Source organism: Gallinula chloropus, assembly GCF_964237585.1.
Source record: "Gallinula chloropus genome assembly, chromosome: 1".
Lineage (NCBI taxonomy): Eukaryota > Metazoa > Chordata > Aves > Gruiformes > Rallidae > Gallinula > Gallinula chloropus.
The window spans coordinates 73,685,739-73,700,888 of record NC_140085.1 but is presented as its reverse complement, the minus strand read 5'-3'; the positions used below and the strand labels follow the sequence as shown (position 1 = coordinate 73,700,888).

Below are 15,150 nucleotides of genomic sequence, written 5' to 3'. Positions count from 1 at the left end.
TTGCCAAATGCAACTTAAAGCTGATGAGCAAGTAAAGTCAATCTAATGAATAACAAATCCTCTCTACACAAAAAGCTGGGGTGTGATTATACCTACCGAGTATGCTTTACCCTAACCTCATCTGAGGGGTGACCTCCTTAATGTCTATAGATATGTAAAGGGTGAGAGTCAGGAGGATGGAGCCAGGCTCTTCTCAGTGATGGACAGCAACAGGACAAGGGGCAACGGGTGCAAGCTGGAGCACAGGAAGTTCCATGGGAATATAAGGAGGCACTTTTTCACTGTGAGGGTGATGAAGCACTGGCACAGACCGCCCAGTTGTGGAGTCTCCTCTGGAGACATTCAAAACCTGCCTGAATGTGTTCCTGTGTGATATAGTCTAGGTGATCCTGCTCTGGCAGGGGGGTTGGACTAGATGATCTTTCAAGGTCCTTTCCAACTCCCAATGTTCTGTGATTCTGTGATCCCTTAAGCAAAACATTGCCAACAAAAACTTGGATCCCAGTGTCAGAATACAAACACCCAGGAATGCAACTCACAGCAATGCTATGTAATAGTATGCTTTTTCAGGAATAATAAGGCAGTCTACCCATGCAGCACCACTGCTTTTGCTCACAGATGCATCTTTGCAATACTCTTCCACCTTTCTTCTGAAATAGTTTCACTTCATACACTTCATTTGTGTAGTAAGGCCCATACCCAATTTAAAACACTCCAGTGTTTGACATGATTCTTGTTTGGCAAGAAGGGGAATGGTCTGTTACATTCACACAGCACTGAGAAACACGTGAATCCCTATGAATGTATGTGCTATGGTGCAGAAGAGGTCTTTAGTCTTGTACACTTTAAACTCCTTAGTGAAAACAGTGTTACAATATTCACATGACTTTTCTTTCATCCAGAAGGTTGCACTTATTTAAAAAACAATAATTTATTTTTAGAAATTCTTTAAATGGCAATCCATTGACTCTGAAGAATCCAACAAGGAAACTAGTAAGTCAGAATCTTAAGCAAGTGGCTACATATACCCACACTTTCAACTTGCCTCTGGTTTTCAAAGATGGAAGACTGTTCAGCCTCTGCATATTAATTATACTTAATTATGTTAAGAAAGCATTTTGTTTGCAGATACATACTTGAAAACTTTGTCTTTGTCATAAACCGGTGGCTTTATCACAATAGGCAGTTTTTCCTTGTTTTCTGCTAAAATAGCCTAAAAACCAAAGAAAAAAAAAGCCAGAAAAAAGTTAATAGTAGGCAGAATGAATGTACAGTCTTAAATAAAATTCCATAATATTGAACAGATATAAACAGCAGCTTAGACCAAAGTGCATTTTAAGGTGTGTATAACCACATTTATAAAAAGTAACTGAAAGATGGCATAATCTTTAAGGAGAAGCTACAGGTAAAATATTCTGTGGTTTGGATGACAGGGATCATCCAAACGTTTTATTAGCAAGAGCCTGTTAAAGTTCAGCCTGTTGAAGTTTTATGGAACTGTAAACCTTTACTATAAACCTTTACTACAAACCTAGGGAGTGTTTACTGTGTTTTCTGCAATTCTTTATCTCTGTCTACGTATTTAAATACAGGTATGCAGATGGGTTTGTTGTAACAGTAAAAGTGACAGAGGTAAGAGGCTACTAGCGAAAAGGGAACAAGAAATAGGTCTTCAAGACCAGGCTTATCAGCACTGCTGAAGCACTGAGAATTTCCTGTTACTCCTAAGCATTAAACAAAATATCAAATCACAGGTGATCATATGCAATAAAAGAAAACATTAGGGTATTTTCAACAAAATGGAAGATTGACCATTTAGTCAGGATGTCCTATTATAGGTAACAAACAAGAATTGTATCAGGCTGGAATCTAATTCCATGAAAACAAGGAAAATGCTTTTTGTGGTGTTCTTCAGTTGTAAACATGCTTGGAAAAAATCTCACTCCACCCCATTTTTTCATCCTCAGAAGCTACACTTTGAATGCTGTTAGTGACCAGTGCAGCATCCTTACAGGCACCAGGTTTCTTCATTTCTCTTAATGAAAAAGACAAATCTCATGCAGACTTGTTCCATGAAAAGGAGATTCCAAACAACATTAGTTTCACACCCTTAAGATACAACAAACTTTTAGTAGAGAGCTCAAAACAAAACAGGTGAGTACTTTATAACACTGCCATCAAATTAAAGATGTCTGCTCCACTATTTAATGGTTCTATATCATGACATTAATTAAATGAGTAGCCAAGCTGAAAAAATATAACCACTCCTAAATACTAAAATAAATCTTTCACTAATTCAAGACTGACCACAAGTGTTATGATAATAAATCCAATTGTTAATCCTATTAGACAATTACCCAACTGGAAGATGGGTACTTCATACCAAGCGCCTTACAGCACGCTTATAAAAGTTACACAATACCCCAGTAACATATTAGAACTTACATGTGTTGCTTCTATTTAAACAGTTAAATGAAAAGCATTTCTTGTCTCACCATGCTTTGGCTTTTTTTAATAGCTGTACTCTGAATCAATCTTTAAGCCTATACAGAAGCACAATCAGAACTCTTGCAAAGTTTTTTAGACACTGTCTCTTCATAAAAAGAGATAAAATGTGATTAACTTGTTAAAATTCTACCTGGTAATGCTCATCTGATGGCTCTGGCGTAAAGCAGTTGACATCCAGCACTTCAGCAGGCACCCATGGTAACAAAATACACTTTCTGATCAAGCGGTCTGACTCCCCGTAAGCATAATCACGAGTCACTTCATCTGCAGCAAAACAAGCAGAGCCTTCAGCAACTGCCTTCTATTCCTCACTGAAAGTCTCCACAAACGACAGTTGAACACTTAACAGTACCACAACTTCTGTTATTTAAATGCAAAATTAGAGATAATTCAAGAACTACACTAGAAAGGATATTATTCAGGATGCAAAAAATAGTCTGAAACTATCTGAGCTACAACATTATTCAGACAGCTGAACCCTTATCTCTTCCACATGGTGGGGCCATAAGGTGGTCTGCAACCAAAATTACACTGGCCTGGACCTTCCAAATTTCCTCTACTTTGACTCAAACACACGGAGACTTTAAAAACATTTTTTTTAAAGTCTCAGGTGAGTGACTGAGTAATTTCACTAAGTGATACAAAATTTAAGTTCTCTGTCAATAAAAACATTAACAATGTTTTTGGACTGATAAAGGCCCCTATCTTGCACATGTTATGGAAACATCAGGCAGACAACTTAAATTCAATAGCATTACAAATACAGTGTCATTTCAGTCTTGACATAGTCTTCAATGCTTTGCAAAAACATGATCAGTCTTCGACTGTGAGCATTAAAAAAAACCCCTTCAAACCTCAAACATACACTTACCACCAGTTTCAAGATCTCTCAAAGGCCAGAGAACAGTGTAAGCGATTTGTTGAGGCATATAAAACAGAGGTGCTGTTGCAAAACTAGGCTGATCCGAATGCTGGATGCGTGATCCAAATTCATCCATGATGTACCAGACAGGAACCTTCTCCTCTGCAGTCTGTGTGATTAAAGAGAGTGAGACATCCTGCACATATCAGTTGTGGACAGAAGGCACTGACAGCACCCCCTACACCATTTCCCCATTTCCTACTTCAGCCAAGATTGCAAGTAGGTGGTAGGTGCAGAGGAACACTCTCATCCCTGCAACACTAAGCCAGCCTAGCTCCAGCTACTGCTGGGAACAGCCTGTTCCCAACTCAGCTACACAGTCCCACCCTCTCTCTTATGCTACTACTGCCTATCAGACCCACTTCCATCTGCCAAACTTGCCAGTTTATCCCTTCCTGCAACAGTTGTCATAATAGAATCCTGAATGAATGAATATACTTTTAAATTGCTTGCTAGCACCACTGTTGCCATTTTACAGAGGAAAAAATGGAACACAGATGAGACTTGAGATATTCAAGGAACCCAGTGTCAGAAAGGGGAACAGAAGACCGGTTAAACCACAGATTAATTGATTTCATTAAATCATTTTTCAAGAAGTAACAGAGATAATTCCACCTGACACAAGCCATTTACAACAAAATGGGAAACAAAAACATAGGGTAGAAAGATTGAGATATACGGGTCATATCCCATTTATTTGAAGAAAACAGTCACAAGAAATCCCTTTCCTGGGTGTTTTTCAGGTCTGATACTACTGTGAGCTAAACTGATACCTTAACTGATAAAGGTGACCACTCCAGAGAATAACCTCAAACTCCTAAGCTAGTAAGTGCGGATTGGTCACGCTCACACTACTCCGGGCTCAGCCCAAAGAATTAATCTTTCTCCTTTTTAATCCAAAAGACTCACAGTAGCCTAGGGCCTACACTGCAAACCCTACAAAAGGGGTTTTTAACAGAACCTGAGTGTCATGTATTATACACTTAGAGGTGTTTGAAGGCTCAAGACTTGCTGGTACACTGCTGAAGGACAGAGGGACCAAATCTGGTGTGGTCTTAACCACGCTACCTGAAAGTATCAGCCCTTGGAGTAAGCAATGCCTGGAAACACTGAGGCTGCATCTTGAAGCTAGCTGGATCTCACCTGATCGTGAGCTAACATATGCACAGTAGGGATAATCAATTGCCAAGTACAAACCAGGAAGATAAGGTGATGGTGTAGATATATCCCTGGTACATAAAGTGCTCTATACAGCTAAGAAAACTGTAAGTATACATAAGACATACACACTTATATGCCAGAGAGTTGATTCACAAGAGGTTCTTTCCTTCACTATGAGAAAATTCAACAACATACAAGACTTCTCCTCTGTATACCCCTCCAAAGTGTTCTCATCAGAAAGCTGGTAGCAAGCTGCTGCACATTCTAGCCCTACATTGCATTTGCTCTCCTTCCAAGTAGGAGTTTATTCTGAAATGCCTGTAAATTACCTTCTTTTTATTGAAAACGTATTGTTGCTGAAAGGCATGTATCAGAATGTCTTCATTCAGGATTGCTCAGAGCATTTTAGCATCCCAATCAGGCTTTTTATAGTCTTACCCCTTGAGAAAGCTGGTAGGTCTGATTGTATTTCCACATTTCCTGCAACACTTGCTCAACACTGCCCTCATCTGGGATCTCTCCGTGAAAGTCGATTCCCATGAGGTTCGCCATCCTGTGCAGTAAGCCAGGAACGTGGAGCAGCTGCTGCCGGGCATGGTCAACCCGGTACGTCCAGGCGTGGTCGATGAGGAAAATGCTGAAAGAGGATTTTGGTAAGAGTACAACGGTATGGGGTGGGTTTTTTTTACGTATATATAGCCAAATTTTCTGTGAATAAGAGCTAAGTTTCCTTGTAGATGGTTTGGTAAGTCCTCACTCTTGAAGTCAGTCCTAGAGCACACATGACAGTACAGGTTAGGAACAACTTCTGAGCAAGAGCTTACACAGTTTTTTGCTCTAGAAAGCTTGTTTTGCACTAGTTAGTGTCTCCATGAAAATGGGAAGTGAACACAGAGCAGGGCATTCTGTAAGCCCAGCTCCCTTTAAAGGCTGGGTACAAAAGAGTTTCTTCCCTTTTTATTACCTCCACTGCATCAACCTGGTACTCTTGCCTGAAGAAGGAAAACAATGTGTCACTGTGCAGAAGTATCCCAGCATCTTGTTACCCATGAGCTCTGTGACAACTACCACCATCTGTAAAACTAGGTGCATAGGTCTGATCAATCAAAAGTCTGTGCCATTCACTATTAAAAAACCCAACCAAAACCCACACCAAAACAAAGAGGATTACATTTAGTGTTTTTGATTGGTTTGGGGCTTTTTTTGGAAGCGTTTCTCCCCTGCATCTGGTCATCTTAGAAAAAAAATGCACTGTTTTAAAAGAATTACCAAAATAAAATCATACACAATTGGCACAGTTTCCCTTGACAAGATTAACCCTTTTTTAGGCTGGGTTACAAAAACCACACTGTTATTCAAACAGAAGGGTTGTCCACATTTTCCTTATATCCTCTTACTGAACCCAAAGAAAAATCTGAATTCTACTTGCTAACAAACTAACCCAAGCACCCACATTTCAGAAAGTTAAACACATCAGCTACAACATACACAGGGAACACCTGAATAATTATTGTATCTCACATTTCATAGACAGAATAAGCCTACTTTAATGTTAAAATTAAAAGACTCCAGAGAATGCTAAGGTCAAGCTCTTTGGAAATGCTGGCAAACAAGCACGTTCATGTTGTGCTCCTACATTCACACACATCTGAATGCTGCAAGGAAGCCCAAGATTACCATAGCAGTAGTTTTGAACTTTGTAATTTAACTGTGTTCTCCAATTTAGAAAGACAATGACTTAGGTTAAAGCAGACATGTAAAGGCAGATTCCTATCCTCTATGTTGTTTTTACTCAAAGCAAATTTAGATTTTGAGACTTTCTATGTTTACCTCAGACCTAAAAAGTATGAAAGTTCTGGCAAAGGAGGTCTTATAAAACTGAGCAGAATTGGATTTAGACCTCCAGTAGAGTTGACTTCATCTCACTGCTATTTACTAATATATGGACAAATAGCTTGTTCTATATTTAAAATCAGTAAGAACATGAAAAGATGTGTTGTAACATTAGGCTGCTCCTTAAGGAACTTTTTCTAGTTTTATAGCTGCATACCAGTCTCACACTCACAAGCTGATTCTGAGGAAAGCCAACAGGACCTTGATGCATTCAATTATGTATGCATGAAATCACATAATCACAGTCCTAAACTGTATTTCAGCCAACTGGAGAAACTTTAATAGTCCATGCATCATTACTTTGAAGCTGCCTAGTATCTTCTTACCCTAAGATTTTTGAAGGTCATAATTATTTCTCCAGGTTTGTGTTGGGTTTTTTTCCCTTCCCCAAGGGCATACAGTCCTGCAGGTAACATTTGTGCTTTGTTTCTGCAGAATTCATTTTAAGGTTGTCTTTTCTGTGTTTTTTTCCCCTCAGTTTACTGTACTGATTCCTAAGTGTCTTCCTGCATGGTTTAAAAGGAACAACATTAAGATACTTGCACTCCTAGTACCCCTTGCAAGATGTGCCTCCTGGCATGCGTGTTTTCTCTAATGGCAGCTATGTCTTACAGTAAAAAAAGATTTCTGAAAAGGATCAAACATTTTTAAACATACTGACTGTATCATTTTAGGGTTTAACACCACTCAGGCTCAACATTAGTGCTGAAATCACTACTTACCTATTGGGATTGGAGGCTTGAAGCCCATTCTCATTCGTTATGATAACTTTGAAACAAGTTTCATTCCCAGGATTTGGTTTCTTTTTAAATTCTTCCATTTCTTCATCACCTTCTTCCTCTTCATCCACCTCTTCTACTTGCATTATCCCAAAGTAGTCACCAGCATCAAATACCTGAAAGTGTACAAAGTATCAAAAATTTGGTTTAGGCAGTACTTTGATGTGTGTAAAACACTGAAAGGCAGTTTTAGATCATTTGGGCCAATCTGATAAAAATTGGCATTGTAAACTTAAAATGTCAAATAATAAATGCTGCTGTTCATTTGGCTGTTAAGACACCTGTTTGTTTGGGAAGTTCATTTATCTAACATTCACAAGAAACTTGGTTGGTTTCTTTGGTACCAATAGGTCTAAGTGACGATCTCCTATTAGTTTAACTCCTCACAGAGATTTGTAGAAGCTGAAGAGGGTCTCTTTGCACAACTTTAAGACCTGCACAAACAAAGCACGTAAAGCCCAAACCCAGATGTTACTCAGGCTTTGCATCTATGCTGAAGTGCATTAAGGGTTCTGAAGAAGAAAAAGAGCTTTTACCAATTAGGTTCTGAACCAGCTAAAAAAAACCAGATCTCAGCTTGTTTCCTCCCCCTCTGGCTGCCCTACACAAGGAACTGCCTGCATTCACCTCAGATGAGTTGGGAGATTGTTTATACTGCTCTAACTTAAGGTCTGTACACTTACTGATGTGCTGAAATGGGTTTACTTGCATCGTTCTGCCTACTGTGGACAAAACACCCTCATCTAGAACCTACATAAATTAAGGATGTCTCTAGACAAGTTCCCTATTCTGCCAAAAATCTCCCCAAATGGTGGGCTTGCATATCTTTCAGAGAACTAGGACTCAGCTGACAATTTTTGTGATTTCCAAATGAACATGTGCTTTTAAGAAGACCTAGCAAAGTAACTCTCTCTGAAAGGATTTGGAATGTCACTCATACATTACCTAACAAACCAAGCAGGACTAGACAAATGATGTCTCAATCCAACCCCACTAGAAAACAGAAGGGAGGGAGAAAGACCTACAAGTGTGGCCTCTAGAGTTACTGGTTTAACATGCCAAGCCCAGTCACACCTAGCCTCCTGATGCCACCTTATTAGAAGTGACTACTTCCAGACATTGTCAGCTTCTGAGCTGTAAAATCCCAAAGAGAAGCTTTTATTTGTTCAAGTGAGTGTTCTTCAGGATAACTATTTTTGCTAGGCCCCATTAAGAAGCTGGAAAAAAATCAACTCCACACCTGCAAAGCAAGACCACCTACACAAAGCAGATAGCTGCCTAAAGGCAGCTAGCAAGGGAGGAGGGCGGTGGGGAAACAATACCTACTTCAGATATTAAGCCACAGCATGGTATCACAGACCATATCCAAGTGCAGAAGTACCTGGAATTCCCTTTGGAGGATCAGGAGATGGTATTTTCCTTTGGGCTGTGGTGGTGGTGGAAAAAAGATGGTAACCATGTGCTGACTAATTCCACGTATGTATTTTTCTTAGGGTTGACGAAAATTATTTTGTCAACTTCACTGGAGATTAAAAAAACACCTATTTTTAAAAAATCAGGACCTGACTTAACATCATCCACTTCAGCAGCCATCAAATTACCTTGCAATCCTAATTTATCACTAGTTTTCCAAATTTGCCAGAAGAGGACAATTTTACTCAATAGTAAGCAACATTGGGACCTCTTGCTATTACAGTAGTTGTCACCGACACTTCTTCAAGTCTCTGCTCTGTCATTCTAAGCTAGAGGTCATTGCAGGTGGTCCCAGCAAGAGAGTCCTTCCTTGTGCAGCTGTCAATGATGCTCACAGTGGGTTTTCCCCAGCTCCCAGCAGGATCAGCTCAGGTCCCAGCTGGATCAGCTCCCTGATCTGGCTCACTGCACAAATCCTAATCACAGCCCCTGGCAGCCAGCAAAGAAGTGCACCAGTGCATGCACATCCCACTCCTCCCTGAAGTGATGCTTCGCTGCTCCTGCTGATGGATCACCAGCTGTCCTCATCAAGCTCATTTGCTAGCAGAAGAAGCCTCAGCTAAGTGACTGGCAGTCATTAGGAGATCCAAACCCTAAGTGTGATTCCTTGACACCTGCTACAGTACAGCACTTGACATTTTGTCTTAATGAGTTTGTAAGAGCAGGGTTAGGATGTGAGCTGGCTGCTGACTCAGAGATTAGCCTTTACTCCCCACAGGCTCCACCCCTTTACCAAACACCTGTGATGAATGCTAATATCAAGTTCTTGTACAACCAAGGGAAACTGTTGGCTTTATGTTTTATTAAATATCAACTCAAGACTTAAAAATGGAGCCCCAATCCCCTAACCCAAAGTTCCAATCTCTTCCTCCAACAAAGCTCAAAATTGTAGCAGCTGCATTTAGCAGAAATCCTCCACTTTTAGTACCTTTCAAGCAAAATTATTCTTAATGGAGTATTTCTCCTAGAGAATTTATAAACTTGAACAAGTGAATTAGGTGTATTCCTCATCTAAAGCAACTCACTTCTTGGAGAAGCAGCTCAAAACCACTGTAATCAGTGGCTTTCTGAGAGGTTTCTGTTGTTTTTTAAATTCATGATAACACAAACAGTTCAGTAGCGGTTGGACAGGAGCACCTTGTTGGACACAGCCTGTTCAGTAGGTGGATCACACTGCTGCTCTCTCTTCCTCCCTCCCTCCAAGAGAGCCTGTCAGATTGTGACCCTACTAGCAGCTCCAGTAAAGGAATCTTAAGCTCCTTAAGTATCAACCAGCTAGATAAAGATCACACCACAAACCTGAAAAGTATAAGCTTTTGCTTGAAGCAGAGCAGGAAGAACTCATATGAAGTACTCCAAAAGAGGAAGTAAAGGGGTAGCAACACATTTTAGCAGCACAACTATTTGCAAGCAAAACATGCTTGGGCAAAATCACTCCTTCATATTCAGGTGCAGCTCCAACCTAACAAACCTAATGAACCACAGAATATGATAACAAAGCAGGCACCTCATGGCAATTCAGCAAATTCCTTTTAGACATATTGCAAACTACTTTAAAGATAGCCTCTGAGCAACAGACTGCTCTCCCTTGCTCTGGAAAGTAAGTCTAGTAGCAGATCATGCTTCTTTCTAGTAATTAATTAAAAGCCTCCATTTTTAACTGGGATGAAACTCTAAGTGTCAGCAACATCTTGGGGCTACAGAAACATTGCTGTAATATACAGAAGCCTACAAAATAAGCTATCATTTGACTAGAATATATATATATATAGAAGATTATTAATGAAATTAGATGCAGGCACTGCATTTTTCTGCCCATTTCCCAGGCTTATATCCAAACTATACACTGTTCCTCCAGTAACATAACAAACAACCACTATATTGGAAATAGAACCTGAGGGTTTACGCCTGTGTAATAATTTACTATATATGTTGCTTCTCAAGTTTCTGCCAGAAACACAGAAAACTTTGCCTCCCAACAGACACGGAGTGCTAAGTGCAAAATAAATAAAACCAAGTTTATTGATCTAGCAGATATACCGTGTTTTGAATGAGCAAGTTAATCCAGGGCGACATCATGTTCTCAGAAGGAAACCTGCTCCAACAGATCTCAGGGCACATGGAAGAGACCCAGAACGCCTCACTCTGCCCCACAGGCTTCGGTGTACACACACAGCAGGGAGGGTGCCTTCGCGCTGGGTGCTGAAGCACGTGTGTGTGGTGGAAAACAGCTGCCGAGGCCGGGTGCTAGAGGCACTGATGTAAGAGATTCCTATCTGTGTTATGGATGCAAATTTTCCAAGTTCTATGCTAGGAAGTTTTGATCTTTGCAACAGGTTAGGGCAAATGAAAAAATTCCTCCCACCTTAAGACAGGAAGCTCATTTTATGCTCCATGTTGTACTCATTTCCCCAGTTTTTCTTTATTACCTAGACTCCAAAAACATGTTAATCTTTTCCCTTCACCTTCTTTGCTTTCTTTACTGCTGCTCCTGCTGCTACTCCACATGGTCCAGTAGCTCTGTCACTACATCCTCAAGAACTCATCCCAGTCCATGGCACTCCTTCACAATAACGTTCCCTGGACATCCCAGATGTCTCTCTATCTTTCTGGCTTTCTTCTGAGTAAAACCCAGAAGCTGCAACAGTAGAGACAAGCACCATCAGCAGCCTAATTTATCTTCCTAATTACAGTGAAATAACTAAATCTCTCCACACAGAACTCTCAGCCATGACTGCAAGCACAATGAAACAGAAGGAGCAGCCTGCCACCTTAGGGCATATGCTTTCTTCAGCCTGCCTTTCACCATCCTAGCCTCTGTAAAAAGATCAGAACTGCAGGTCTCCTCTCACCTATCATCCTACCTTCTAAATTTCACCACCTTCCCACCCCCAACAAAGCTGGTAACATGCAGGGATTTTAATGACAGAACACAAATTATTAAGCCTGTGTTACATCATAGCAGAATTCCAAAGTTAACCAGCTACCTCCTGCTTAATAACACTGACATATGGCAATACAACAGCTTGCAACTTTGGGTTTCCTTACCAACTTTACAGCGCCTTCCATTTCATCCTGTTCCAGTACATCCTTTCTCATACATTCCTATTTATGCAGAGCAGTAGATATTCCCTTGCTCAGAGTCACTTGTGCATATGCTTGTTGAGAAAGGTGTAATACAACAGGAAGCTTGTGACTGGGGATGAGCTTAAATTAATGCAGATTTATTTTCTCTGCAATACACATGCATTCCTGTTACTAGCAGTACCAGACACATGACAGGTAGAAAGCAGCAGGAACATATGCAGACTGTTCCTGACTGTATGTACTATAAACCCTCAGATTATATCGTTACTTGTTATGCTTGCCTCCTATCCCACTTAAAAGCTGAGATGGGGAAAAGATGCATTAAAGTAATTAGAAATTAGTTTACTTGTACATGCATGTTAAAACATCAGTCCCCTTTCCCCCCACACTATCCTATATTTCCTATTCAAACTTCTCATCCCATCTAGCTTGTTTCTCTGCTGCTCATCATGCCCTCCTGCACCCCACCACTAGTTCCCTGTCCTCCCCATACTTTGAGGTTCCCATCTGATCTGTCTCCTCAGGACTGAAAGTTCAGCTCATTCTTATCTCCTTCTCTAGGTAGACTCCTCCAGAGTCCCTGGAGCACACTCATGGCCTCCAGATGACTGCTTTCAGGTTGTGTCTCTTCCCTGCCTCAGCTGCTTGTTCATTTACTCAACAAATCCAAGACAGCTTTCCTTACCACTGAAGCTGGCAACATATGTGCAAAACAAAACAAAAAATTCTAAATTCAACTCCTGTTTTTACAAGCTCTTTACCCTAAGTAACATTTTCTCAACCTTGTTTCCTTTCCCTGTCTTACTGCAAAGCTCCAGAAAGCAAGCAGATGGCTGCTAAAAACATGGGTGAAATGGGGTTCTCCATCCAGGACCACATCCGTGCCCCTGTACTCACTTCAGTTCAAAGCCAGGTCTAGAGACTCCTAGCATCATCTTCACCTGACACAAACCCAGCCCCTGCAAAGGGATGGTCTGTCTGTTGCCCATGCAGGGCTACCACAGGGGAACTCCAAAAGGCTCACAGAGGGCAAGGTCTCCAAATTTATGTCATTGTGTCCACGAGCGGTGACTTCACGGAGGCTTACGACTCGCCCCAAATTTGGCCTGATAGTCACACAGCACTCACTGCCTCTCTAAGATGCTCTACAAAGTAGTTCTTGCACTGCTACTATTTTAACCATTGCCAGAACGTTCTCCTACAACCACTCCCATTCTCTGAGAGAGATGAACAGCTTTTACTCGAACAAGGAATAGATGAAGAAACCAGCCGGCCAACAGCACTCCCAGAAAACAGCCCAAAACTTGTGCATATGCAAAACGAGCTGAGTTGGCTCTGCACAGTTATAAATGACAAACAACAGGGCAGACCTGTGTGGAACTGGGAAAAGAGGAAAAAAATGAAAAAAAAAAAAGAAAAAGATATCAGGTAAAGGCCAACCTAAACCACTAACACACGACAGCGTCCTGACTCTGCTGCTGCTGCTGCTACTACGTGCTCATGACCCCTCTCCAATACTGGATGTCCAGTTACCAGGATCCCCAAGCATTTTCCAGCTTACGCTGACACCACCACGATGAAATCAGACACGCACGCTGGTCCCAATCCCTTCCACGGTCCCAAGCTGCTGCCTGGGTCACACAACCGGCACGGAGCCTCCCCCACCCTCCCCTGGTCAGCAACCTCTTGGCCCCCACCGCGCCTCGGGTGGAGCGAGCCCGTCCTCCACACCCCCTCACCATGGCGGGGGGGTGGTGGGGGGAAGGGGGGGCGGCGTCTGCTTCATACCCAGCTAGGGAAGGGAGGAGAGGAGACCCTCATACCCCACCACTACCTGCTCACGGAGGGAAGCCCCTTCGGCGGGACGCGACGCTCGGCGAGGCGGGAGGGAACCCTCCCCTGCACGGCGAGGCGGGAGGGCTTCCCCTCCGTGCCGCTTCCTCCAGCAAAGCCCCGCAGCCACCTACCTCGCCGCGCAGTTTGCGGCACAGGCTTTCCCAGTAGCGCGCCGGGACCCTCGACGCGCGGAGCGCAGCCCCGTGCAGGGCCACGAAGGCCGCCAAATCCTCCTCACCCTCTCCCGACATGGCCAAGCACCTCCGCTGCCCGCTGCCGCTGCCTGCCCCGGCACAGACCAGAGCATGCCGGGCAGAGGCGGCCCCTGAGAGGGAAGGGCGGAGGCAAAAGAGGAGAGAGCTGCGCGCTGCTAGAGGCGGGACTTCGCCGCGCTGAGGCGAGGCGGTCGTGGCCGGTGGGAGTGGCGGGCGAGTGGGAGCGAGCCGTTGGTCGCCTCAGGGAGCCCGCGGCTGGCTTCTACTCACCCCCCCAGCTCAGACGGAGTTTGGTCTGTTGAGCGGGTATGGGTTTTGCTAGTGCTTTGTCCTCCTCCCGCCCTTAATCTTTAATAAAAGCACACACGATTATCGAGTCTTACAGTGTTTTCGTGGTGAAGGGGCTTGCTGGGAAGGCTCTGGCCACAGCTACTGAAGTGGGATACAGCTGAGGTGTGATGCATGACAGGAGCAAGCTGCGTGGTGTGTGCAGAGGAAAAACTGGCACCGCGAACAGTACCAGACATTTTTTTCTTTTTTAATTAGAAAGAAACCCCAAACCCTGACAAGTGAATTTTAACAGGCTTTTCTTAAATATCTGTCAGTGGTGTGTTCTTCGCAGGCACTTGTAGCAGGAAGGTGGCTTTACAGTATTTTTCCAGGGAAAATCCTATCCTTCTCAGGTTTTGTAGGAAATGGTCTAAACAAGTTTTACCTGAGAGTCCCTAAACATTACTAGTAGCTTTGGTCACAACTGGGCTATGGGTATGAAGCTACAAGAGGTTTCTTGTGACACTGGTGGCTTCTTGGAGTGTAGGCCAGGGCTGCGCTCTTGTGGCTGGCCAAGAGCTGCTGAGAGTGTCTGCATGACTCCCTCTGGACTGTCTGCTCCAGGGAACTGTGGCAATTGCTTCTACCAGCTTACCCTCAAATCAAGCTAGGATCAGCACCATGCTGGGGGCAGAGGTGGTACGTCCTACAGCCTGGAAAATAAAAGGCAGGTTCTAGGAAAAGGAATTTAGAGTCAGTAGGTGGTAAAGAAAGACTCAAATCCACACAGTACAGTCCATGGGGAACGTATATGAATGCCACATTGAAGAAACACCACTTTGCTCACTGCTCTGTCTTGTGTTTCTGGGCTGATATACTGTATAAGTACTCAGAGCACCAATCCCTCTCTCCACACAATCACAGAGTTACCAGGTGTAGGGTCTGTAAATTCAAGTGCTGCAATACCTTGGCCAGGCACAAAGAGTAGACAGGGATTAAAAACGAT

General features: G+C 42.8%; 1 protein-coding gene across 1 annotated transcript in view; it reads right to left on the bottom strand.

Moving 5' to 3' along the window:
• Positions 1-13,936, bottom strand: part of TTLL12 (tubulin tyrosine ligase like 12) — a 28,004-nt gene extending 14,068 nt beyond the window's left edge. Inside the window, exons 1-6 of the mRNA XM_084275262.1 lie at positions 13,791-13,936; positions 7,207-7,379; positions 5,030-5,228; positions 3,380-3,539; positions 2,639-2,772; positions 1,137-1,213 (exon numbers count right to left, since the gene is read on the bottom strand). Of these exons, the coding sequence (XP_084131388.1) occupies positions 1,137-1,213; positions 2,639-2,772; positions 3,380-3,539; positions 5,030-5,228; positions 7,207-7,379; positions 13,791-13,910 (863 nt within the window). The 5' untranslated portion in view covers positions 13,911-13,936. The remainder of the gene's footprint in view (positions 1-1,136; positions 1,214-2,638; positions 2,773-3,379; positions 3,540-5,029; positions 5,229-7,206; positions 7,380-13,790) is intronic.
• Between the last annotated feature and the right edge of the window lie 1,214 nt (positions 13,937-15,150).